At 44.9% G+C, this 27,769-nt stretch overlaps 1 protein-coding gene across 12 annotated transcripts in view; it reads right to left on the bottom strand.

Moving 5' to 3' along the window:
* Positions 1 to 170: 170 nt before the first annotated feature.
* The window catches only part of CEP72 (centrosomal protein 72), a 72,391-nt gene continuing 44,792 nt past the window's right edge, over positions 171 to 27,769 (bottom strand). For 8 of the 12 annotated variants that reach the window (XM_084857582.1, XM_084857584.1, XM_084857583.1 and 5 more), the window contains 4 exons: positions 24,120 to 24,322; positions 18,372 to 18,486; positions 14,653 to 14,764; positions 171 to 12,661 (listed from right to left, as the gene is read on the bottom strand). In XM_084857582.1, the coding sequence (XP_084713708.1) occupies positions 12,415 to 12,661; positions 14,653 to 14,764; positions 18,372 to 18,486; positions 24,120 to 24,322 (677 nt within the window). In that variant the 3' untranslated portion in view covers positions 171 to 12,414. The remainder of the gene's footprint in view (positions 12,662 to 14,652; positions 14,765 to 18,371; positions 18,487 to 24,119; positions 24,323 to 27,769) is intronic. The other 4 variants (XR_014792251.1, XR_014792252.1, XR_014792250.1 and 1 more) reach the window with 4 other exon arrangements.

Genomic DNA, 27,769 nt, shown 5'->3' with positions numbered 1-27,769 from the left:
AACGTGAATGGCGGCTCCCTATGGGGGCCGCCATTTGCGTATGCACTTTTTTTTTTTTTTTAAGTCACCCGTGATAGGCTACGTGACAATTTACGTAGCCTATCACGGCTGACTTTGCAGATCTAGCCGTGATAGGCTACGTTAATCGTCACGTAGCCTATCACGGGGGCGTTTTTTTTTTTAACTTTTAATTTCGCGACCAGGCGAGGCGGGAAGCCTCCCCCCCGGCCTGAATTTCGGCCGGGCGAGGCAGGAAGCCTCCCCCCCCGGCCTGAACTTTGGGGGGAGAGCAGCGAAGCGCCTCCCCCCAACCGCAAAAAGCTGCGAGACCAGGTAAGTGGGTTTCGTGCACCCCTAGTTCCAATGAACTAAAGTCGAAGTAGTGCTGAAATATTGCTTCATGTAAGGGAGAAAAAGGAAATACCTAATTTATGTTGTCCTCAAAAGGACAACATATCTAATGTACCATGTGCATATGCTAACTGTCTAGCTCAATATATGATCGTCTTGCCTTCTATGTTTCTTATTGAGTAAATGCCACACTGTATTGAGCTTATAATCCCATAAAATAATGGCTGTAATTTTTGTGTGGGTGTTCACTAGCAATTGAGTACTCAGCCTGGTTTTCCATGTAATAGTGTTCAGCAGTTCACCCCTGCTCTTCCATAGCTCCTCTTTAGAAAAATAGAGATTCACTAATTTTACTGCCACTTCTTATAGCTATCTGACAGGCCTAATGTACACTAAAGTTACTTACAGTAACCCCAACTGTTTATTCGCATAGGCCAACAACTTGATGTTGGCCCCTGTCCGGGCTCTCGCCATCTGTCACTTGTAGTTGCTTATACCCTGATTATTAAGGAAGGTGTTTCTTACAGCTTACAGGCATGGATCCTTCAGCCTGCACTTTGAAGGTCAATCAATAATAATAATAATGATGATGGATTGGATCCAGGTTTGGGCATGTGCAACTGGGCTGGCAGAAGCAGACTTGTCTGCCCTACAGCAGCCCCTCCAACCCCCTGAAAAAGCTATACAGAAGGTGGGGGCACCTGCTGATTGAGGTGAGCTGTGGAAGGGGGAGCAAGGCAATTCCTGAAAAGTGGGCAGATGCACCTTCTGTGAGCAGAGCTCTTCTGTCAATGGATGGCAGATCCTGGATCCAACCCAATGTTAAATACTGTCTTTGTGGGACTAGAACAGGGGTGCACAACCTACGACGCAGGGTCACAGGGAACCTCATTTTATTGCACTGAGCAGAATCTTCATAACAGCAACAAATCCAAATATGATTTCCACCCCCAAGTTAACACTATGAATGTGAATGACTCCACAATTAGTGTCCAGGGGGATAAGCACATCAGAAATATATTTGGAGCAGGCTTCATTGGTTGATCCAGTCTTGTAGGAGTCCAGGGTCTTTTGATACCCGAGGAACACTTTTTTTGTCTGAAAATTTAGCAGCTATTTGCTCAGGTGAATTGTCTGTGAACACTGTTTACTCATTGGAGGGAGGAGCTTTGCGTTATTGTTGTCACCGTGTTCGGGCCATGGCTTATTTTTCAGTTGATAGGAACTTTTTTATATCACTAAAGTCAACTGCAGAACTCTCAGTGATGTACTTCAGGACTCTACAGATTAGATGTAGGTGGCCTTTGAGTGTCTGCAAAGGTTGCTGTAATTCCCTTTTTGAAAAGGAGCAATCCATATGCATTTTTATTTATTTTGAAGTAAACTTAAAAAAACACACACACCAAGAGATGCTACCTCTAAAGCAGGGGTGGGCAACTACAGGAGGTCCAGGGGCCATTTTCATTTTCACCCTGAGGGCTCTACCCCCCCGCACACACTGATTTTTTTTTAAGTGTCCTTAATGGCTACAGAGTGCCAAAAGCGTCAAAATTAGCTTGTTTGCAAGCTACACTTGACCCTTTTGACACTCTGCAGCCACTGTAGGCACCATTTGTATATGAAATTCTGGAGTGACGGGTCATATAAAGCCTTTGGGCCGTGGGTTGCCCACCCCTGCTCTAAAGAGTGGTATAGTGGCTAAAGAGCAAGTACTTTTGCCAGATCTTTCTCTCTGAAAGCACCAAGGCCAGTGATGAGAGGACACTTGCTTTTCTGTCATCCTAGTTTCTCCCCTCCGATTCTTCACTCTGAAACTCTTGGCTTTCTCTCTTCCGAGCATTCAATAGTCTGCATCCTAGGTGAGCACAGTGCCACTGGAGGAGGAGAAACCTGCCCCAGATGAAGCCAAGGGCCTGATTGTAGATGCCTCAGGCGGCAACTTGTGAAAGCAGAATGACCTCCAGTTCATTGACCTAAGTCGCAGCTTGAGTGCCAGTGTTGTACTTAGAATATTCTTTGTTCTGCTATTCTTATCCCTGTATACTTCTTGTCAAAAGCTTCTGCCTCTCTTTCAGGGTTTCTTCCAGCACACGTCATAAATATGCAGCAATCTGCCTTTGTCTTCTCTCTCTTCCTGTTACAGTTCCTCATCATTGGGCCCCTTGGAACTTGTATTAAGGGGAGAAAATGTGAAACAATTCTTCAAATGTGAATATGATAATGATAGTATCTGTAGATTTTTTCAAAAGCTATTTTACAACAGTAATATGTTTACAACTTTCTTGCTGATTGAATCAATCTCGTTAAGCGCTCAGTGTTCTTTAATGTGGGTTGGATCCAGGAACTGCAAAGGCTCCATTCGTGGAAAGTTCCTCTGCCTGATTTTTGAGAATTCCCCCTCCACACCACAGCTTACCCCATTCAGCAGGCTCTTCAGATTCTCAGTGTAGCATTTTCAGGGGACTGGAGGGGCTGTTGTGGGAAGGAGGGGGTGAGAAAGTCCGCTTCCGCCAGCGCAGTTGATGTAGCCTAAATCTGTGATGTGAAATACAAGTCACTCCAGGGTAAGGATGTATGAGAATTCTATTTTAGGAGTAAAATCTCAACAGATTTTACTGGTTCAGCCGTGGTGGGGTTCGCCTCATTTCACCCTGCTGGTGTTGACTTGATCTGTAGCAAGTCAGTCCAATATGTGGATTCCAGGTTTTTTGGCAGCAATTTGCTCAAATTGGGTATTTTCAGGTCTTCAAATTTGCACAAATGGGGTCATAATTTCTTTAAATATTTTTTATCCGTGATCTTGCTCACATGCATCACTCGCAAGTCTACCTTTCCGCTATGTAGTCCCACAGAGGCATATTCCCCTCGTTTCACCCTCTGCACACACTGTTTCATTTACCTCAGCAGAGCCATATTCCATACTTGTCAAAGAACTTGCCAATTTCATCCTCCCATTTCCCCTGCCCCCAGCTTTGCTCAGGACAATTTCATATTGTTGAACCCCCCCCATCATCACCCCTGACAAATCATAATACTGCCAGTTTGAATTTTCAGTTTATTTTGTGGGCTGTTGTTATGGAATGAGGTTTGGACACTTTGTGGCTGAATGTACAATACATAGGGTTGGATCCAGATTTAGGCATGTGCAACTGAGCTGGCAACAGTGGATTTCCCTGCCTCCTGCACCTTCCGATGGCACCTACAACCCTGGGAAAATGCTACACGGGGCAGGGGATCCTGCTGAATGGGGTGAGCAGTGATGCAGGGGGATCGCCGAAAATCAAGCAGAGGCACCTTTTGCAAGTCGAACCCTTTTAGCAATGGAAGGTAGATTCTGGATCCATCCCACTCTGTCTTGTTTCAAATCTACCTATGCCTTGAGATTCACATGCAGCTACAAAGGATATTTGTTCGTGTCTCATATTTATAATCACATATAAGCATGTTCTACTTCTGTCAGTATAGAATTAAGTGACTTGAACTTCCCAATAAGGAGGAAAATATGTGAGCAGTAGTCCTGGCCGTATGTGAGCCCTTGCATGAGTGCCAAATAGTCACCTTTTGCACATTTCGCTTGTAGTGCACACCTTTTCTGCTCACTGTTACCAATTAGCTATAGCCAAAATTATTCTATTTGTAAATCTGTGCATGTAGTAGTACTCAAATAGTGTCACCTTACCTGTGTATGGGTGCTAATCCAAAACCATTGCTAGCCTACCTCGGACAAATTGTAGTCAGTGGCTTGCAATGGCTCTGGCCTTCCTTAGGTTGCTATTTAGTTGAAGTGGGCAGGGGCCATAGCTCAGTGTGACAGAGCACATGCTTTGCATGCAGAAAGTCCCAGGTTTGATTCCTGCCTTCTCGAGGTAGCATGAGGAAAGAATCCTGCCTGAATCCCTTGAGAGCTGCTGCCGGTCAGTGTCGACAATACTGGGCTAGATGGGCCAATGGTCTGGCTCAGTATAAGGCAGCTTCCTATGTTCCTAAGTATGGCACCACCAACTGGCACTTTTAGTTCCATCTCCAGTTCACTGGAAGCCTCACAGATCAGCACAGGTGATGCAACCTTGTTTTCTGACTACTATGTATGGTTGCTTAAGAGGTGGATGTAGAGCTGTAAATAGGGAAGGAATGTGAGCCCAGAATGATAAGGACTTGCTCTTCTCTCAAAATATTATTCATCTTGGGGCAATACGGGGGCCAAGTCATTAATTGCTGAAGTCCATGGTTTGTATCCATGGTCAGGGATCATGGCAGTTATAGTTCAAAACATGTTGAAGGCACTGGGTTGCTTACCCCTGATCTAAATGAAACTTACCATGAGCTAGGGATCTGTAAAAACTTGTCTCCTTATTTCTGTGGATGTTTCCACCTTCCAACATGCTACTATTATGTATTTGGCAGTGCAATCCTATAGAAGTTTCCTTGGAATCAAGTTCCCTCCCCGGGTATTCAATGGAGCTTACTCTCTAGTCTACTAAGTGTGTCTTAGGATTGCAAACTTGGCCCCATTTTGCAAAAAGCAATAATATGTATGTGTCTGAATTCAGATCCAAATCAGCATTGCACACAACATGTGCAAATGGCTTTAATTTGAAATCACTTAGGATTTTTCATTTTCTGGGAACCAAACTCAGAGCCAGCACTCTGAGGCTGGTTCCAAGAAAGCCACCTCCCCTCCCCCACCCCCTCGTAGGTGGCATGGTTCATCCCTAGATCCACGCTCATAAGAGCACTGTGGAGCGACCAAAAAGAGGGCGTTCCTGGGGGAGGGCATAAGCGCCATTACAACACTTCCTATGCACCATCTAGCCTCCCTCCCTCCTGTTCCGAGGTGCCCTGGCTAAATAGCCCAAATCTGCCATCTTGCCACCAATGCAGGATGGCTGGAGCGTGGAGAAGATCCCTTCTGCGCTTCGCCTGCCCTGAATTGGATAGTTGATCACATCCAAGTTCGGCGGTGGCTGACTATCCCCATAGGGCACCCTTAAAAGCATTATTTATTTAAGCAATATGATGCAGACTTGAATCATTTCCCATCACATACATATTAACATCTTCAATTCACTATTGGGTCTAGTCACCACTTTCATGTGTCTAAGACAGAGAGACTCCAGTGATACCCATTGTACGTTCAGCGCATTTATCTTCAGTATGTGGATTTTACATCAGAAGCGGGAAGTATTCACAGCATCCGTCCTATCCATGGAGGGCTATGCTAACACCAGTAGTGGTGAGATTTAGGCTCTTTCCTCCTAACCCATTTACAGGCTGTTATCCCTGCCTTAGGTAATTCATCCTTCCACCGGTGAATATAGATTTGCTGACACCAAGGTACCTATAGGATGGCAAAGTATATTTCCATTGGGTTGGATCCAGATGTAGTCATACTGAACGCAAACCCACTGAAATTAATGGGACACTGTTAATTATGACTAAGTTAAGTCCCATTGATTTCAATGGCTCTGTGATAAGTATGAATAAGTCTACATCCAACCCTTTCAGGGTGTTCAGACGATTAACGGGGGAAACAATGCAGTGTTGGTTGTTCCCCCTGGGTGTGCTGGTCATGTGACCGGGATTACCCTAATTACCTGCACTGTGTTGCCCGAACCCGGTGTGAGGTGCAGCCATGGGGACTTTTCACTCACCCTGCAACCCCTACTGCAAGCCATGGGTTACAGGGTGGGTGAAAAGTCACCCTACCAGGTTCAGAAAACACAGCAACCTGCAGCGTGGGTGATTAGGGTAATCCTGGTTGCATGACCAGCATGCACAGGGCAGGGAAACAACGCTGCGTTGTTTCCTCTGCTGATCGTATGAACCCGGTGCCTGTCTCTTGTGTCAAATAGTGCTGCAGCTAGGGAAGCAATAGTCCAAGAAGAAAGTAGGGTAGATCCTGCTAAAAGGGAAATGGCTTGCTGTAGCTGTTGCCTTCCTACTGAACAAGGGTCATGGACTAAAACAGAAAATAATGCAACTGGGGAACATTGACTAGTGTTTCTTTTAAGAGGGCCAATCCACAAGGCCACCTTGATGTGTTGAGAAAACAGATCAGTGAGGAAATTGGCATAGAATCATAGAGTTGGAAGAGACTTCAAAGGCTATCTAGTCCAACACACTACTGGTATAAGAAATCCTGTTAAAGTATCCCTAATAACGCTAAGGAAATCACACAATTTTTCACCACATGTTGTGATGTAACTGTGGGCTTAGTTGTATCTTGTATTTGTGATAAAACAATATACCACTCCACCAGTCTTCTCAATACATTAGTTGGGTCAGGCTTAGAAAATCCTCCTTTTAACTCTTCCATCTTGACCTCTGCCTTGCTCACTGATAGTAACACGGCCTGCCTGCCTGGTGAACTGTATCCATTGATTTCAGTGGGACCTAAGTACTTACTCTGGATCCAACCCACTGTCCTCTGATACCTATCTCTCTCCTGCAGTGTGCATACCACCAGAGCTCACTCAGCTCATGTTGAGCTTCAGTGGGGCACAGGGGGCTTAGGCAGGGCTGCATGACCTTGGTATGTACCCTAAAACAGACCTTGGAATCTTCTGCAATACAGATGATACAGACGAGTCAATATGGAAACAGTTCCCAGAAGGTGCTGCCTGAACTGGACATGGATAAATGTTCGTTTATGCTTATTGAAATTTAAATGTTTCCATAGATTTTAAGCAGAAGAGGAAAACTATGTAATTACACCAAAGGTTGTTTTGACTAATATTCTTTGTTTGTCCATATTATTCTTTGCCCCTTTTTCTGTTTTGTACAGTTTGAGCAAACACATCAGATTTTGCTGCCATGTCATGTACATATAAACATTAGCATATGTTAAGACCTTGTTTGCATTCAGCTTGCTTGCCTTTGGCTGCCTACCAATGCAATTACATCATATGGTGACTAGTAGTGGAGTGGGGGAATTTGCTTGGAACACTAAGACAACATAATCAAAATTGACATTTCTTCTCATTGACACATCAATTAAAACAAATAATAACCCGCAGACTATTTATTCATGCTAACAAATCTCAAAAAGTCAAAATTGGTTGTTCTGAGCACAATGAGTACAAATTTCGAATGAATTATTAATACTACTGCTGCAGTCCTAGGCACTTACCTAGCAGTAAGACTCACCTAAGGGGGCGAGGGGTGTTACAATTAATGGAGGGAGGTGCTTACTGGGCAAACCTGTATAGAGTGTAGAACTGATGGATCTTCCTCCCAGGGGAACAGCAGTTTCGGGAGGAGTGATTTTTGTCAGAACGTGTATGTATAGGATTAAGGCCTACTTCCAGCAGCCCCAATCTTGACTGGGCTGTTTAAATAGCTGTTTAAAAAAACAACAGGGAAGCATACATGTTAAATACAATCATACTTTGTCTAATTTGCCCCATATTTTGCCAGATTCTGCCTGTTGTGCTCACTGAGATGATAATGTTGTGAAAATCCTGTGTAACTTTGGAAGTTGACCCAAAAGCCACTGAACTTTTCCACGTTAAACAGCTACCAAAGGAAAGATTAGCTTTAACTGAATGATTAAAGAAAACACAGGACTAGCATGAGTGTAAGTCTGATGAAAAAGAACCAGGCATTTGGCCACTGCAAAATAGTTTTGCCAATATAATGGTGAAAGGGAAGGCCCCAAGCAAGAGTTGACTACTTCTATGTCACCTTGGCCTGTTCTGACCCACGTCTTTATTTTGTATTAATTTAAACTACTAGTATTACATCTTTACACAAATAAATTAAAAGAAACTTGAAAGAGGGTTATATACTACTAGTTTGTACTCGGCTTTTTCAGGAAAATGAAACAAATTTATATATAAATATATATATATATATATGCAATATATTTTTACACAGTTTATTAATGCTAGAAACTTAAAGTGTGTTATCACTTTTATCAGTGTGAATGTTAAAGTAGTGACAAGTGTTCTGGATGCTGATTTTCTCCAAGTTGTCTGGCTAATTTCTAAAAGCTACATTAACCATGGTAAGCTGCTTTTGTGAAGTAAACATTTATCAATTAGAAATGTTCAAATTCAGCAATTGTTCAAATAGTGCTGTAAAAGCTTGGCTTTAGAGTAGATTAGTCAGTTTATACATTGTGTATACCATTGCTCTTTAGACTCAAGCTTTCTGTAATGTATATTATTGCTGCTCAGTGTATAGAATTCTATCTTAAGTTGGTAAAGTGATCAATAAATGTGTTTAATATAGATGTCTTATTTGCTTGTGGCAACTGAGATTCATTTGTACATGCATATAGCCTATTTCAGCCTGAGGGCTGAATGCCATTTCAGAGAAGCTTCTGGCTGGCTGTGTTCTCATGGTGGGTGCAAAAGGGCAGGACCAAAATTTGAGGATGTTTTACCTTAAAGCTCTGTCTGCCAGTAACTGAGCCCTAGGATTGGAGGCATTTCAACTTTTTAGAATGAGAAAAAAACTGCACAAAAGCTGGGGAACCACGAAACAATCAATGACTGGGGGAAAGGGGGAGGGTCCAGGGGCAGAGGCTAACTGGGAAGCTGACAGCTGGACTTGGCCCCTGGGCCTGAGGTTCTGTGCCATGATGCACATGATCAGGACAATTTTTGCTTCTTTGCATAATATGCAGCACTAAAGGCATAGGGTTGCACCCTTTGCCGACTTAGCACATCTTGGAACTGCGGGGTTGTTGTGGATCTTGGAAATGCGGGGTTGTTGTGGCGCATGTATTTAACCTGCCTTATCTTGCATTCAAAGTATACTTGCCCTACTATTGCCAAAAGAAATATTGCCTGGCACTGAACCCTACTCATATTTGGCACATCATTCATACCACATTTTGCATCTCCCTCAGTTTCCTACTAGTTACAATAAAAACCAATATAATACACAAATTGCCTGCAGGGCTAGCACTTGAGTGCTCATAGCAGCTTAAAGCAAAAAATATGTACAGCTGAGTGTGCTGAGAAGATTCCTGGAAGATTGCTAACCAAGTTGCTTTGCTGCAAGCTCCAACAGTAAGTGTACTATGATCCCATAGACACCCTGGGGTTGCACAAGCTCCACGCAGCATAGCTTCCATCTTATGACTGCATCAAGCACCATGGCTCACACAGAACTGTATTGCATCTAGGTTGACAGCCATAAAAAGGGCACCTTTGGCTATTTTAGAGCCTCGTGTGGCGCAGAGTAGTAGGCGGCAGTATTGCAACTGAAACTCTCCCCACAACCTGAGTTCAATCCCAGCGGAAGCCGGGTCTTGGGTAGCTGGCTCAGGTCAACTCAGCCTTCCATCCTTCCGAGGTTGGTAAAATGAGTAACCAGCTTGCTGGGGGAAAGGTAGCCATGACTGGGGAAGGCAATGGCAAACCACCCTGCTACAGTCTGCCAGGAACATGCCAGCACAAGCGGCGTCCCTCTAGGGGTCAGTAATGACCCAGTGCTTGCACAGGAGGAACCTTTCCTTTTCCTTGGCTATTTTATGGAAGACTGTGAAGTCTCAATCCACCTATGGAAACTCTTAGAAGTTCCATTTCCTTGAAGAACTGTGTGCTCCTTCTGAAATGGTTGCAGGGCACCCGCATGACCCTTTTCACTTGGGGTGGGGGGAAGAGAAGTGGAATCATAACATTTGATGTCATTTTCCTTTGACCACTACCCTACCAGGCTACGAAGGCCTAGCTTAGATTGGAAACCACTACTTTCCTGATCCACTTGCAAAACTATGGGCGGTGAGCCTCCTCATATATAAAATGGGAAGGGGAATAAGGTTTGCTCTTCCCAGGGCAAGATTTACCAGAGCCTATGTGAGTTCTCCTTGGCTGGGGCAGCACTGGTGCAGGATAGCTGCCATGTCTGGCAGGGTTGTTGTCATCAGAAACCTCCTCTCCACAGCAGAGGTTCTTGGCAATCAGGCCTGGGAGAGTCCCCTTCTTGTGGAAGATTGAGCCTTCATCCAGCCTCTCTTGAGAGCCACTGGAGGCTCTGAGGAGCATGCCTGCTGTGTGGGAGAACAAAATAACTCTTCTTAACTCGCCCCCATTGGTAGTCACTTGTGATAGTCGCAGCACTCTGACTTCATTCCTGACCTAGCGATATGACCCAGGAGAGGGAGAGAGAAGAACCAGCATGGAGTTTAAAAATAGATGGACGGTAGTGGCAGTCTGAGAAAGCCCTACTGTCTTGGAGCAAGCGGGACCACAACTGAGAGGGCCCCCCTCATCGTTCAGGGTGATACGAGGCAAAAGCCATTTCCCTTAACCTCGCACGCTCATAGGACCCTCACAGTGCCACTGAAAGAGAATGTACAATTCGAAGGAATAACATCAACAACAAATTAGGGTTCCTAGGCATCAGGCAGATTGGATGAGAGACAGAGGAACTTTGATAAGAAGGGATGATCCCCTTTGTTCAAAATAGCCCTACACGACACCTTATGCAAAGAAGGATTGTGAACTGTTCTTTTATAGTCAGTCACTGATGCACAAAAATATTAAGTATGTACACATTCAACTGTTGAAAGGCATTAACAAAATCTTGGTGCCTGCCCATTTCTGTATGTCCGAATCTCGCTATACTCTACTTATGATCTCAAGATCCATCAGAAAGTATCACAGCAAGCTGCCACTGTGGAAACCTGGACCTTGAGCATTAGAAACTTTCTTTATGAGGCCCAGTAGAAAAAGGTCTTTATTTTAAAACCATGACAGGATAGAGTTTTCAAATGATTGCTTCATTAAAAAAACAAATGTTTTATTATAATTAGAAAGCTTCATCTGGAAACGATGAAGAAAAACCCAGCTTTAAAAAAAAGGGTGCATTTAGAGAAGTTTTTATCTGATCTACTGACATTTCTCAAGTAGGAAATGCACACTGTATCTCATTGCTTGATTTTAACACACACACACAAAATACACCCTAGTTTTCAGTGCTCGATTATGCTTGTGAAAGGGCAATGTGTTATTCCAGTAGAAACACATTGCAATAGATTTTTAAAAAACAGTAATAGCAAACAGATTTGCGGATTAATGCTGTGACTACATGCGCTGATGTAGTTCCTACATGGTTCACTTGGCCTTGAGAGGCACACTGATTGGTGATCCCTTAAGTCCTATTTCATCAGCATATGTAAAATATTTAACTGCAATGGAAATTATTCTATTTGCCAGTATTATGTTCAACAGTGTCACGATAGTTTCATCCTTTGCTCAAATAAGATTTCAATCGTTTTGAAATACAGAAACAATTGTCTAGAATGTCAATGAAAACAAATGGTCACTTCAGTAATGACACACGTGCGCGCACACACACACACATAAGGTATTTCATACCAGCAGAAATTGGATCTCAGTGAGAAATCAACCTAATTGATACAATTCAGTCAGTATTCATGAAAATTTGGACAGTGTATCAGTGAAACAACATTCAAAAGCATAATTTTTAATGGAATATGGAAATAGCAGCTCTTGGTCATATAAGCCAATGGCAAGTTCTTTGTCAGCAGTTATCACTTTCCCTGGTTACCAAGAACAGAAGAAGGGAAAAAGAGGATTATTTTCAAGCACATGAAAAGGTACATTATCTCCTCCTCTCTAAGGGGGCATTCCTAAACAGACTTACTAGAGAGCAAGTTCCACTGGACGCAGATTTCATAACATGAGCAGGAGTGCTCATTGTTTAAGCATATCTTAATGCCATAATTCAACGTTATTTCTAAAGTATCAGAGCTACAGCTTTGCAACGGTGACTTGATCAATAATTGTCATAATCTGTATTAGAAAAAGTTTTTAAGGTGAGGACAACATCACAATAGAAGATGTCACTTTGCTCTCACTTAAAACCTCAACTTACCTTATACATTGCCATCATTCAAATCTGCATTAAACTCATTCAACAGTTTAATTCTTTCAGTCATACATTAATAAACTTACAGGAAAAAATCTAAAAAAAATAAAGCAGTATAGTACAAGAGACATCAGCCACAGTAGTAATGATTGGTTCATGTTGGTAAATCACCCCCAGGATTAATCAACCTTTTAAATCATTTACAGAGAATTTCCTTTACTACCACCTGTTGTTATTCACGTTGCTAGGGGGAGTGGGAGTAGGATCGGGAGCAGGAGTAGGAGTGGGAGCAGGATTGGGAGCAAGAGGAAGAGGTGGTGCTGTTGTAGTTGGTGGCAGCAGCGGCGTGTCCATTGTTTTCTTTAACTGATTGTAGTTCCAGTTTAGCTGTTCCACCTCAGCCACATGTTTTGAACGTGTCTCATCCAGTTCCTTTAAAAGACGCTCATTGGTAGAAACCAATGTTCTGTAAGAAACCATCACATATATTTTTTGTAACTTATTCCATTAGGAAATAAAGTAATGACACAAAGCTTCCTGGCATGAAGAGCAGAGGCCTCATAATATGGCCAGCTGAACCCTCCTCCCTTCATCCTCATCCTGACACCACCTCCAAATCCAAGAAATTACTAGCTGCAGCGTGCACATCCTGAGGAGGGAGGGGTTTAGTTGGGACTTACAGCAATCCCTCTGTGCACACACTACTGCACTCACCTTAGGACGGATAATCAATGCCCTATGCTGACTAGGTTGAAAGCTGCAAATGAATGCTGCATTTTCAAAACTGACTGTCAGTTCTGGCAGAGGCAGACTTGTGCAAAAGCTCTGCTTGTGCAAGTGGTCTACAGTGTGAGCAATGTACTCAAAATGAGCTCACTCCTTCCTTTCCATGAACTGAAAAACCGCAAGTTGCCACTGTCCAGAACAAAACTAGACTGACAGTGAATTGAAATATTTTACATCAGAGGAACTGGGAGGCTGATCTATTTATTCAACATACCCACATTTTAAATTTAGAAACATTGCCTTTCTCCTTAATTTTTTAAAAAGCACCCCACCTGGTGCACACTAAATAAAGTAATGACTTTTACTTTAAGTAATAATGAAGTTCAGTGTACAGCTCTGGATTCTCCATTACCAGATGCTAGAGAAAAACAAAAGGGACTTGCAATCACCAAGCCTGGTTGGGACTTTTTTCCAGGGGCATCTAGTGGGCCACTGGAGGAGACAAGAGAGCTAGTCTCACTAAAGAAAGTCCACCAAAGCAACTCTTCCATGCTTCTCCAAAATTCTTTGCCTCTTCTGGCAGAATTTTCAGTGCAGCAACTGAATAACCTCCCAGGTTTCACTTTCACAGGCTCCTTCAGATCTTGCTGTTGGCCCACATGGAATCTGTGGGTGTATTTGGTTTGCTATTTTGAAAAATGGTCCTTAACTCCATCCATGCCCTTCCTTCTCTGGTCCTGTTGTTGTTGCTGTAATTTTTATTTCGGTTATTCTTTTGAAGTTTCCAGGTATAGGTGTTATGCACGTGTATATATCCTCTCATTGGGGAAATAAGGATCTTCTCCTCTTACCATCTTCTCCTCTTAACCCCCTTCACTCTACTATTTTTTTCACAGTCCTTATATCCCCATGTTCCGCAAATCAAGATCATACAGCAATTTACAGATATTGATACTACAAATACAAATAAAACAAATAAAACATAACAATTATCAAAGAAAAATGCTTGTTTAAAAAAGTCTTTAACATTCATTTAATAATATTCACAGTGGGGCTAATCACACCTCTCCTGGGAAGGAGCTCCACAAATGGGGGGCGGGGGGCGGGACTGAGAATGCCCTATGTGCGTTAGAACTCCAATTTGCCTTTTCCCCCTTAAGGATATTGAGTTGATGCTTATGTGCATTTTGCATGTGTGCAAGAGTAGGTCAGTCAGTCACGGAAAGAGATCCCATTATTTCTTTCGTTACTTGTCCATTTCCTCTGCAATTTATTGGTACTTACTCTCCCTCTAGCATTATGGAACTGCTAAAACAGAACAGGTGGAATGAAAGAAATTGGGATCTTCTTTTATTTTGGGGAAGAAAGGAAAAATCTGGAAGCATGTTTTTAGGAAGAAGTGGACCTGGTCTGAAATTTTTGTAAGGAAAAGTGATTGAGGGACCCAACCTCTACCTCTTGTTCAGTTTGTAATCTCTTGTCTCCTTCTAGTCCAGTATTCTGTTTCATTGTTTCTCCCAATATTTAGCATTCTATGGAGAGGCATTTGGTTATCATAACTGAGCAGAGTAGGAGTAGCTTTGGGTGGATGGAGGTGAAAGAAAGTGTGGGGCCTGGAAGATTCCTACTTTTTGGAGGCACTAGCCACCACTGAATAATGCAATACAAGAGCAAATTAAAACAGTTTGAAATCCCAGAGCTCTCGGTTTTCACTTGATTTTCAGCTTCTACCTGTGGCTTTCCTGTAACATTTCTGTGAGCTCCTGCACCTTGTTAAAGTTCTCGAGACGTTGCTTCAAACTAGCATTCTCATCTGTTAACTGCCTGTTCTGGGCTTCAAACTCTAAAGAAAGAGATACAATACAGTTAGGCAGCATCCATTGGCCTGAGAACCAAGGGCCATTGGGAGGATGCACCCCATGCCTCCCAGGATAAAAATCACACAAGGGGGAGACCAACCTAGCCCCATAAATCAGCCAGAGAAGGAGCAGCTGCAGGGATCTCACTTCACCCCTCCCTGCCAGTAGGAACACATAGCTTCAGCTGACAGCTCCCTGAGACTGCAGACTCGGTCCTCATCCACTGGCCACTGGGAGGTTGCATCCCCATCTTCCAGGATACATATCACGGCAAGGGGGCGACCAAACTAGCCCCATACGTTGGCCAGAAGGGAAAAACTGCAGGGAGCTTGTTTCTCCCTTCCCTGCCAGAAGTAACACTTATGAAAGCTGTGACGCTAAGAACTTCACAGCCAGGGCCTGCAGGAGAAGCTGCCACCAGCTGCTGCCGCCGCCGCCTCCACCACCACCACCAACACCAGGCCTTCCCTGCGGACTTCTGCCTGGCAGACCACCAGTCCCTGCAGGACCAGCCCCCAGGTACCAAGCCAGCTGTGCTGCTTCCACCTGCCCCTTCCTGGAGGGGCTACATAAGCTGGCTGGCTGAGGTGGCCTGGGAGAGCCAGGGCCTGCAGGAGAAGCTGCCACCACCAGGGAAGAGGCATGCCTGCTGCTGCTGGGCCTGCTGCTGTGCTGCCGCCGCCGCCACTATCACTACTGTGGACTCCTGCCTGGCATTATTTTTAAGGGGATTTTTTAATTGTTGTTGTTTTAGTTTTTTTAATTTCTGGGGGATTTTGTTGTGTTTTTAGGGGTGGGTAGTCTGCCTGATAGGCGGGAGCGAGGGGGCATGTGTCCACCTGATGGAGGCAGTGGGGGGAGTGTTGGGGGCCAGAACATGCCGAGGCTGGGCAGCAGGCGCTGGCGGAGTACTAGGGGCAGGCCATGTCAGGTAAGGGGAATAAGGGAGAGGTGTGTAGCATCTATCCCCTGCTCCGGGCCTGTCCAGAGCCAAACGATGGCTTGGGGAGGCGTGACTCCACCTTCTGGCCTTTGTTTGCTGCTCTGCAATGCCAGGTCTGTTACCCAGAAAACCTCCTTCATTCATGACATGATCCTGGATGAGGGTGCAGACCTGGCATGTATTACAGAGACCTGGCTGGCCAAGGCTGCTGCTCCAACTCTTGTGGCCATGTGTCCAGCCGGATTTTCATATGCCAGCAGCCGAGGGCTGGGGATCGGGGAGGGGGACTGGCTGTTATTTACCGAGAGTCCTTGGTCTTCACCAGACCCCCTCTCCGGGAGACCAAGGTTGCTGAGTGCATGTACTGGAGGTTGGGCCTGAAGGGCAGTCTGGGGATTCTGCTCGTGTACCGTCCACCCCGCTGCACGACTGACTCCCTGGCTGAGGTGCTTGAGGTGGTCTCTGATGTGCGTGTACAGTCCCCTAACTTATTGGTGTTGGGGACTTCAACGTACATTCAGAGGCCATCCTCACAGGAGCACCTCAGGACTTCATGGAGACCATGGCTTCCTGGGAGCTGCACCATATTCCAACTCGGCCCACCCATGTAGCCAGTCATGCATTAGCCCTTGTGTTTGTTTCTGGAGAAGCGGGGAGTGATCTGGAAGTCGGGGGTATATCCACCACCCCCTTGTCATGGTCAGATCACTATCTGGTGAAGTTAGACTTCTCGGTTCCACAACCCTTCCACACGGGTGGAGGACCCATTAAAATGGTCCGCCCCAGGCGTCTTATGGATTCGAATGGATTCCTGAACGTGCTTGGGGATTCTCTGGGGCACGCCAATGGCCACTCGGTCAAGACCCTGATGGGTGGCTGGAATGCTGCTATCACTGGGGCATTAGATCAGGTGGCCCCGAAACACCCTCTCACCCTGAACAGGGCTCGGACTGCACCATGGTTCAATCCGTGGTTACGAGCTCTGAAACAGGAGGTGAGACGAAAGTCTCACTCCAAAGACCATCAGACATGGGCTAGAGCTGTATCTTCAGCCTATCACGTGGCGGTGAAGGCAGCAAAAAAGGAATATTATGCTGCCTCTATCACGTCTGCAGAGTGCTGTCCAAGGAGGCTGTTCCAAGTGGTCCGGAGCCTGGTCAGTCCTGTGGCTCCGGAACCACTGGAGCATTCTAAGGCCTCCTGTGAGGCCTTGGCAAGGCACTTTGCAGATAAAATTGATTAGATTAGGAGTGTTACTCCGCACGCTGTGGATAGTTAGTGAGCAAGAGGCGACCTGTGGCAAACCGGTTTTGTGGGATTGGTTCCAGCTTCTTCTTTCTGATGAAGTGGACAAGGTGCTTTCATCTGTAAGGCCGACCACCTGCTTACTTGATCTTTGCCCATCTTGGCTCATTATGGCTGCAGAGAGACACTGGGTGAGGGGATCAGGGCAATGGTGAATGCCTCCCTTGAGGAGGGAGTGATGCCATCAGCCCTCAAGGAGGCAGTGATAAGACCGCTCTTAAAGAAGCCCTCCTTGGATCCCCAAGTTCTGAACAACTTTCGCCCAGCCTCAATCTGCCATTTTGGGGCAAGGTGATTGTGCGGGTGGTGGCGATGCAGTTGAAGGCACACTTGGAAGAAACCGATTATCTAGACCCATTTCAGTCGGGCTTCAGGCTTGGGCATGGGACAGAAACGGCCTTGGTCGCCTTGGTGGATGATATGAGGAGAGCTCTGGATTGGGGTGAATGCTCCTTCCTTGTTCTCCTTGACCTCTCAGCGGCTTTTGATACTGTTGACCACAGTATCCTCCTGGACCGCCAGGAGGGGTTGGGCATTGGAGACACCATGTTGCGGTGGTTCCGGTCCTTCCTCTCCGGCAGGTACCAGAGGCTAGCACTGGGAGAGGAGGTTCTGGACCATGGCCACTCACTTGTGGGGTGCCACAGGGTTCCATCCTCTCCCCGATGCTATTTAACATCTATGTGAAGCCGCTGGGGGCTATCATCAGGAGGTTTGGGGTATGGTGTCATCAGTATGCGGATGACATGCAGCTCTACCTGTCGTTCAAATCTTCACCAAGGTTGGCCATAGAATCCCTGTCCAAATGTCTGGAGACAGTGAGTGGCTGGATGGGGAGGAATAAGCTGAAACTGAACCCTGACAAGACCGAGGTACTTTTGGTGGGAGACAAGAGGAGGTTGGGGGATGTTGACCTGGTGTTGAATGGGGTATGGCTACCCTTGAAAGACCAGGTCTGCAGCCTGGGGGTCATTTTGGACTCCCAGCTGTCCATGGAGGATCAGGTGTCAACTGTGAGCCGGGCAGCGCTGTATCAACTCCATCTGATACGGCGGCTGCGCCCCTTCCTTCCCGACCATCTGCTCCCATCGGTAATACATGCCCTGGTCTCCTCTTGTTTAGATTACTGTAATGCGCTCTACGTGGGGTTACCCTTGAAGACGGTTCGGAACCTGCAGCTGGTACAGAACGCGGCGGCTCGCTTGATTAAAGGCAGCAGCCAGTGAGATCACATCACTCCAGTGCAGAAGGAGTTACTCATTGGACTAATGATGGCTCAGTCTCAACATGTTCAAACACACCCACGTATTGGTTGTTTTATAATTTTTTCCCCCAGAACTCACTGGTAATCTGTAATGGTGCTGTATCAGTCTGGATGTTTGGTTCCAATTTGGAATTCTGCACTTTCAAGGCTGTATTTTCTTCCAATAATTTATCTAATTTCTCCTTCAATATATCCTAATATTTGTTGGGGGGGGGAAGAAGGAAAAATCAAAGATGATTACATTAAAAGAATATTTCAAATTCTGTCAAATTGTGGCTGGTTCCTATGAGGCACTTTGTGGTGAGGGAGCAATTCACAGAATCAAGCATTTATTCACAGCTCATCACTAAACTGAGCAGAAAAGCTGATCCCCTAACCCTGGTGCAGGGAACCCATCCAACTTATGTTCAGGGTAAGGTAGCAGTGTTTTGGTACTTCAGCCCTACCATGCTTCCACAGAATTGTACAGCACTCGGGAATTTTTGGGAGGAGGATGGCAGAAAGGAAAGTGGCCAGATGATGGGGCACAGCCAAGTAGGACACATATAGATGTGGGGGTGAGAGATGAATCTTGTATGGGTGAGACAGAAGTACAACAACATGAGAAAGAAAAGATTTGTTACTACTCGGCAAGGTTATGTTTGGCCCAGGCTGCTGACCACTAAACCACTGTACAATGAAGAGCAAGGATTACATGCATATAATACCAAATATTAGCAGCTTGGAATCCTGGGAACGTACACCAATAATTTCAGTTGAGGGCTGTAAACTTCTCAATAATATTCCCCTCAAAGCTCTTAAGGAAGCAGGAAACCTATATAGGCGAGCAGCCAGTAATCTTCTCCAGCCTCCAGCTGCCAGTGAGTCAGCATGAGCTCAAAACATTCCTGCCTTCAGGTTCTCCCCAACAGCTGCTGCAACTGCTATGGGATCCCAGTGAGCCTCAGAGCTGGCAGCTATCAGAACCGACCCTGGGGATCAAGCAGCAACTGCTGCAGAAACAACAGCACCAGAGGACAAAAGACCGATTTAAACTAAAGCAGCCTGCATTTTTGTTTTGACTTTGTATTTATAAAAGATTATAAATGAACTGTTTTACAGTTGGGCATTAAAAAATTATCTGCGATTGGCAAACAAATTTTTCTGTCTGGAGAAATGTTTATCATGTAAGACTTGCAATTTTCATGCCCTAGACTCATAGCTATGGATTTGCTGAAATTCCACAGAAGCACAGGAAAAACAACAACACAGAAGGTGGCATTGGATACTGGCAGACAATCTTAACTTTCATTTTTTTAAAAAAGGAAAGCAACTTTTCGTAGGGGTGTGTACCAATGCAGGATTCGGTTCAGACCTCACTTCAGAAAGTGGGCTGATTCAACTCAGAACACTCTGGGCACTAAACCTAAGCCTTGCTTACATGGGGAAATAAACAAGCAGCTGTAACATCTTTACATTTTGACAGAATAGAGTGAAATCTGCAACCATAGTGGCCCTTCTGAGTGGATGAAGCCTGCCAGATAAATAGCTGCTGGAGTTTCTGTGTTAAACACATTTACAAGATGGCTTTTTTGGTTTCTTTGAGGCAATATCTATAACATTTTTATTCCTTGGCAGAACTGGATGCAATTTGCTGGCATAGTGGTCCCTTCTGAGGGGATGAAGATTTCAGACAGAAAGATGCAGGGTGTGTGCGTGCAAGGGCAACCTTTAGAGTTTAGGGGGGTTAAAAATGATTCACTCCCCCGCCCCCCGTGGTTTTATATGGAAAGAGCATATATTGTAGAGGTTCCCTTAGGTAAGTAACCTGAAACATTTCAGACAGATAGGTGCACAGGTTTGGGAGTTATGATATATGGAAACAGTTTTAAGGCTTTGTTTTGTTGGTAAATTGTTCCTTCTACATTCCTCCCAAAAGCAGTGTGATTGGAAGTAAGAAGGAGAGCCCTTGTAAAGTTATTTCCTGACTGGAAGTTGGAGTTATCAGTTACACCCACACTCACACTCGTGCGCACGCACGCACGCACACTCCCTCCCTCCTTCCCTGCTGCCTGCCATTGTCCTTTTATGGAGCGGTTGGAGGGGAAACATAACCATTTTTAAACAGACAGTCTGAAACTGTCCGGCTGCATCCGCTGAATCTCTGTGGCAGACCTGAGGTTTCAGGAGCAGCCTTATTTGTTTTGAGCCATTTCAGGGAAGTTCTGCTGCACCTTGTGCAAAGCCTGAATTGCTCTGAAGCACCTCATTTTGGTTTTGGTTGCAGGCTTCTTCATCTGAAACAGATGCACACCCCTACTCACTAGCCCCTTATACTTTCAAAACTATGTTTAAAACTACATGGGTAATGTTGGCTGAAACCTCAGAAAGCAGAAGGGAATGCTGAATAGATCCCCAGCGGTCATAGGATGGGGCTTTAGTACTCCTTGTCCTCCCCTACAACTGGCAGAACAGGAAGTTGAACTTACCATGAAGTGTTCTCCTGGTCAATGGAGAATGGACTGACAGGAAAGGGTAAACTCTTCTCTTCCCTAGGAAGGTGGGGCCAAAAGAAAAATGCACATCCCACCCAGAGAGGAGGGAAGCCCTGTCACAGCACTTGACTTCAGCCTACAGCTTGTCCATAATAAGCCTTATATCTCGAAGCACCACAGAACAGCAAAAAAAGAGAAGAAATCAGAGGGACAGAAAAGGGGGGTCATTCCAACAGAGACCTTAACTAACCACCAGGTAGGGTAACCATGCAAACGTGATGTGCAGAGACTGGTGCTAGCCTCACAACCACTTAGAGTAACATCACTTGAAGTGTGGGAGGATCTACTGGGTCCACTCTCACCTGACAAGAACACTTTATAGTAAGTCCAACATTCTGTTCTTGGAGTTCACAGGAAAGGGGTGTCCAAAAGCAGAGTCCCAGAACAAGGCAAGATGTTACTCTATAGGGCATGTGGCAGGACCTGCTGTTCAAAGGACATCTCAGCTGAGGCATACTTGTCAATTTTGTAATGTTGAAGGTGGAAGGGTTGGCCCAGGTGGCTGCTCTGCACAGATTTGCGAGAGGAGCACTAATGCACAAGGCCATGGAGGCAGCTGTGATACCTCAGGGAGGGGAGTTGCCCCTGGATTAGCAGGTCCAGGCTATGCACTCTCTAACCCATATGTTTTTTGCACGGAAAGACTTTCCTTCCTTATGCTCCCACGGTGTAGGACACAAATGCTGTCCTAGTATGAAGTCCTGGGACCTGTGAAAAACAGTCTACTTTCAGAATGAAAGTTAAGTCCAGGCTATCACCCTGTTGAGTTGGAAGGTGCAGAATTCCTCTGATCCAATTTGCCCAACCCTCCTGGTGAAAGCAAGTATGACCAGAAAAACATCTTTCTGAATTAATTCTCCAAGGGGATGGAATAAATGGGCTTGAAGAGTGTTGTTCCCATGAGAGCCTGGGTAAACAGAGTGAGATCCCAAGTGGGGAACTAATGAACAACTGATGGAGATATGCAGGCCCGCAAAGAAACCATCTGACTTGAGGATGATGGGAAAGGGAAAAGTGGTCCCTATTCCCCAAAACACTGCTTAGTGCTACTATTTGTCTCTGTAAGTAAGGTGTTGGTTGCTAGCCCTTATTTAAGGCCAGGGTTACGGAAGCCAAGCAGTTCTGGGACCTGATTTGTGTGCGATATAGGTATGGGGTGATGTTGCATGAACCACCTCTGGAATGTGACCCAGATAATCTGATACAGCCTGTCTGTTGATGAGCAGCATGATACTAGAATGGTTTTGACCACCCTTTCTGATAATTCATGAAGTCTGAGTTGTTACATTTATTCAACCTGTAAAAAATGTCTGGCTTGAAGAGCCTGTGCTGGAAAGGTACTGAAAAAAAGTGTGTGTGTGTGTGTGTGTGTGTCTCTGTGGGGGGATCACCCTCAGAAACCTGCCACTCCTCCCCTTCCTCTGTCTCTCTCTGACCCATCATGGGATTGTTCCCCTAAAATGGAGCTGGACTCCTAAATAAGCTCAGGATGTTCCACTGCCTAATTTTATGACTCCTATGGCATGGGTCCATCCAATGGGAAGATGAAGAAGTGGACATGGAAAGAGTAGATAATTCTCTCTTCCCTTTGTCAACTGCCTGGTTGCTTAGCTGATGTTCCCTGGGGTCACTTCACATGGGGAGGAACTCCTTCTTTTGGAGCATGCATGGCAACAGGGGAGCCCCTTCTTTTGCAGGAAAGCTTTCTAAACCCTGGAGCTAAGGTGGCAACTGAACCTAGTGTGACAACAGCTTAAGCCGGAGGACGAGGACAGGGAATGAGATGAGGAGGGGGAAACATGGCTATCCAAGTCTAAGGAGCTTTCCCTCCTCCCCATCTTGCAAGAGCACTTCAGACACTTTCATCCAAATCCAGATCATCTCCATCTGGGTGGCCACAAGTTTACTGAGCAGACCCAGAAGATCATCTCGGAGGGACTCCCCTGTCCTTTGGCAGTAGGGATGAGGGGAAGGATTGCAATCTCCCAGTACTTGTCCTGTTGTGAGGGAATTTGAGAGGGGCAAACACCCACTAGGGATACCTCAGATGGGTGTGACACCAAAATAGTGGATCAAGTGAGGTTTGGTAAAGCAGCCCAATTTCCTGCATGTGGGCTCCCCTCGCTAAACCAGCCCATGCGGCCTGAGATCCTACTTGTGCTGCACCTGCTGCCTGGGAACATCAGCCCACTTGCAGAGATATGCTCCACTCCTATCCCAGTGAGTGTTGCTCAGAGACGGAGGAGAACTCCAGCAAGAGGGGCAGCCACACTGCTCTTAACCAACTGCCAAGCCACATCGGGTTCCCCCGTTACCAGCCAAGGCACAGAGAGCCACAATAATAAGGCGGCTGCCTGTCAAGAAGATCTCCCTCCTCTGGGTTGCCTCAAGTGGCAGTAAGGGATGGCGAAGGGGAATAGGCAATCTGTATCCCTATTCCTCTCACTGTTACCTGCCTAAAACTTGAGGGAGGAAACCACGGAAGAGGAAATCTTCAGGGGATATTTTAAGGCCCTGAATGCCATTACTCTTCAGCATGTGCTCAGGAGCAGCCAATCAACCCTGCTCCTTCTTTGAAGGCAGAGTCAAGGACAGAAAGCTTCCCTCCTCTCTGGGTGAACTTCTCAGGCCCGGCTTCTCAAGGGAATGAAGACTTAACCCTTTCCTGTTGGCTCTATTCCTCCACTGGCTGAGAAGCAGTATTACGCAAAAATAGTTTTTAAAAACTGTAGAATGCATTGACAAAAGAAATCATGCAAACTGCACAATTTCATACAGGTAGCAAATACTGACTTGTACTTTATTAGCTTCTTTTTTTTTCTTTTAAGAGCAGCATACACACAGCCCTGCCTATAGTAATTTAAAACTAACTAATCCAAAATATTCTCAGGTGTACCATATACATGCCAAATCAGTTCCCTAAGGTTGCAAAGAAAGGCAGCTTCTGTTGCTAAACCTGAACTTTGGAATTCTCTTCCCCTGGAAACTCACCAAGGCCAGAGCTTGTGTCTGTTCTGGAAGTGGTATAAGCTACTTTTATTCAGACTGGCTTTTGGTGGGAAAGAATAAGAGAAAATAACTAGTAAACTGTTGCCCACCATAAGTCCTTAAGATGGGATGGGCTACATGTTCAAATAAATACAATAAAACGCAAATCTGATTCTTGGCAACTGGAGGCTCAGTTTACCTCCAGTTATGTCTTGATATTTCAGATAAGAACCTTGAGTGTGTATATTTATTCTCTCTCTCACACACACAGAAATCACCAAAAGAAAACACTATGCTCTACTTACCATATCTTTCTTAGTACTATCCAACTCTGATTTCAGACTATTAACCTGGACATTGTACTGCTGCTCTTGCTCAGAAATACGTGTTTGTAAAGTTTTGTTCTCTAAAAGAAGCTTATTCAGCTCTTGAGTCTCTGAAGGAGAAGGTTTCTGTTGATCTGTCGACACAGGTTTCTGAATTGAGGACAAAATAGCTTCTGCCTGAGCTAGGAATTAAATGAGATTTGTCTGAGTCTTTATTTAGTGACAACAGGGGAAAAAAGCCTGCCTTCAAACTACCAGCTCAGTCTTCACAACTTCACTGATGTTTCTTTGGAGGGGCATGGCTTTATTTCACAACTTAACTAAGTAAAACTGATCTGCAAGGGCTGCTTTATGTAGAGGTGGCTTTAGAATGATACACCTTTGTATCAGTTAAGTTCATAGAAAAAAGGCTGATGCTAGAACATTCATGTTCTTTCCTGTGAACTTTTGCCCTCATGTACCATCACATCCCTGCAGGGAGACTCCAGCACTAGTTCTAGGTCCAGGTCCTAGTTCCCAGCAAAGCCCCATCTTAAAATCCTTATGCTGGAGTCAGCACCTTCAAGCTCAATTCTATCTACTAGAACATGGGATCACATGACATGATAATAAGAGCCCTGTTCAGAAACCATTTGCTCCCTAGGATTATTTCCAGGGAAAGACTGGCCATGGGATTCCCCCTCTCCCTCCCTTGAAAGCTGTGTTTGACTGCATGGAGACATGAATGAGCATGAAATGACATCCAGACCACAAGAGAAGTCATACACAACCAAGGGTACCCAACACCAGGTTGAAGCTGTTAACACTGCCCCCCTCTAACACTTCTCTCATGAGCCTCTGGGGTAGTCTCCTGTTTTCCAGTGGAAGAAAGTTTTACCTGTTGGCTGGGTAAAAACAAACACCTTCCATACTGCTTCTCACATGACCAGTAGACATCCACCCCATCAGGAGATGGGAGGTCACCTCATGAAATGGCACAAAAGCCAGTTGCATATCTACGTATATATTAATACGGAGCACAAATTTTTGTTCACTCCGTTTCAACCCCTAAATATTATCCAGTTAAGTTTGGACTGGACTCAAATTAAAGCTGCCAGTGCCTAGATTTGCAGAAAAATGATCACACACACCCAAAATAAATTGACAGCTTTGCAATTAATTGTTAAAGTTTATAATAATTTGTATCACGGAGCTGAACTCATGGAGCTACACAATACACAATCACATTCATTTCTGTCTGGGGTTTCCCCCCCACTACATTCAAGCAGTGGGCGGGGGGAGAGCCAAAAGTGGGTGGGACAGAGCAAAAATGGGTGGAGCTACAGAAGTGACTCTTAATTTTGTCCAGTGCGCAACAGGGGTGGGGGAGACTTTTGCATCCACGCATTCTCCTTCCCCAACTGGCATGAGCCCCCTTTTGTAGTTAGAAAGAATCAATAATTCTGGTTGGCATTAATAATATTGGTAAATTGGAGTGGGGCCAAAGAAGGGGTGTGGCCTCGGAAGAGCCTGGAGGTCTGGACTGGGAGGCCTGGACTTCCGCATTTGGCACATGGACCAGAGGTTCTGCATCCCTAACTCCACTGCGTGCTATAGGATGTATGCCAGGAGTGTTGAACCTTTCAGCCTGAGGGTTGAATTCCATTTTGGAGAAACTCTTGGAGGCCGCATTCCAGCAGTGGGCAGAGCCAAAGGCAAAGGGTCCAAAAGACCAAAACTACCAGCTTATTGTACCTTAAAGGTCTTTATTGCCAGTCATTAAGCCTTAGGGGAAGCATTTTGACTTTTTAGAATGGGAAGAAAACTGCACAAAAGCCGGGAAACCACCAAGCAATCAGTGGCTGGGGGCAAGGTTATGTGGCTATCTGTAGAACCCTGAAGGGCTAGACTGGGGCCCCAGGTGGGCTGGATTTGGCCCTGTCTAAGATTCTGCATCCTTGATCTATGCAATCCCCAGCGCCTTGGGTTGCCCCTGTCTAGGGAGAATGTATGGTGCATCTCCTTCAGATACAGAAAGGTATTTTCTTAGATTACTATTACTACATGTTGTTGGTGCCATCCGCTATGAAGGTATCAGAACATATAATGGAGTAGTATATGATACTTTTAAAAAAGCAGCTCAAGTATGTAATTTACTGATTGACGATGTGGAATGGCAAAGATGTTTAGAGACAAATAATGGTAAAATGACATTTAGCACTTTGAATTCTTTACATGCACTTCCGTTATGAAATCTTTCACTGTGTGATATATATTAAAATATGAAGTGATTTCTTTTAGCAATCAATATCTCCACTTGGCCGATTTACAATTAAAAAAAAAATTAAATCATTTACCACACAGATTCAGCAAAATATACCAAAAATTAGTTCGGGGGCTAATTTCAACAAAATAATTGGAAAAATATGTTTGTCTATTATGAATAACTCCAAAACTGTGGGTTATAGTGATTGCCAGGGGTTTTAATTTTGAAAAAGCTTTCAAAACTGAGCAACTTTCTCGCCTACTGTGCCAGTCTATCTCTACCAGTTTTAATACAAATGAAATATTAAGTTATGAAATCTCAAACCTGGGGAAAACAACTGATTAATGAAATTACTAAATCATAAGCTACACACACATCGTTGCAAAAATTTTCATAATAGGTACAGCTAGTTGCCTTTAAACTGGCCAGTGTTTCTCCTTGAGCAAACTCAAAGAATGGCACTAGAATGGCCAAAAACTACATGTGAGTTGAGAGTTTCTCATCTGGCCCTTGCAGTTAAAATGGAACAGTAGTCCTCACCATGAAGATTCCTTCTTGTTTGGCATGTGAAGGCATCTAATGTGGGTTATCTCTCCTCCTATTGCTTGGAAGGCAGAAATCATATGATCTTGGTTTTTACTATCCACTCCCCCATTGACCCCTTTTCAGTTCTATTTCGCAGCCCAGCTTATAGCAGAAAGAATAACTCATGTGGTTAGATAGTTATGTACAAAGAAAACAGAACTGCAAGCAGTTAACTGGTGTTGAGGTGCAGAGTGACAATGTTGGTCTAGTAGGTATGTGAAAGTAGACAGCCACCTGGTCTGAAGGGTGTGGTATTAGATGCCTCCATATGCCAAACAAGGAACTTCCATAGTGAGTACCAGTGTTCTCTTCTCCTGTTTTGTGTGGGATGTGTAAGAGCTCTGTGTTATCCTGGGAAGGTTAGGTGGCTGCCCTAAGACGGAGGGAGAATGTACTGTAGCATCCTCCTTCCAAAAGCCTCCTTGGCTGAGACATGAGTGCTTATCTTGTAACGCTTCATGAAAATGCTTGCCAAGGACTATGTGACTGCTCAGCACATTTTGGCTATGGATGCATTTATGTATAGTGCATCTGAAGTAGCAGTTGCCCTGGGGAAGTGAGCTGTTATATGTAGAGGTGTGGCCAGATGTTGGGACTCACCACCAGGGTGGTGCAGACTTTTATCTATCGCATAAATGTGGAGGTGGAATGTAAAGATACAAGTATGCTGTCTGTATGAACATTTGTTTGCTGTATGTAAATTGAAGGCCCTCTTCTGATGTCAAGTTTGTGCTAGGTATACTACTTGGAAGTAGTATACCTAGATTTAGGATAAAAGGAGTTCCTGAATTCTGTGAAA

This window comes from Heloderma suspectum, chromosome 5 (genome assembly GCF_057233095.1).
Source record: "Heloderma suspectum isolate Gila_16-S chromosome 5, 16-S_ref, whole genome shotgun sequence".
NCBI classification, from domain to species: domain Eukaryota; kingdom Metazoa; phylum Chordata; class Lepidosauria; order Squamata; family Helodermatidae; genus Heloderma; species Heloderma suspectum.
This window is presented reverse-complemented; position numbering and strand designations above follow the sequence as displayed.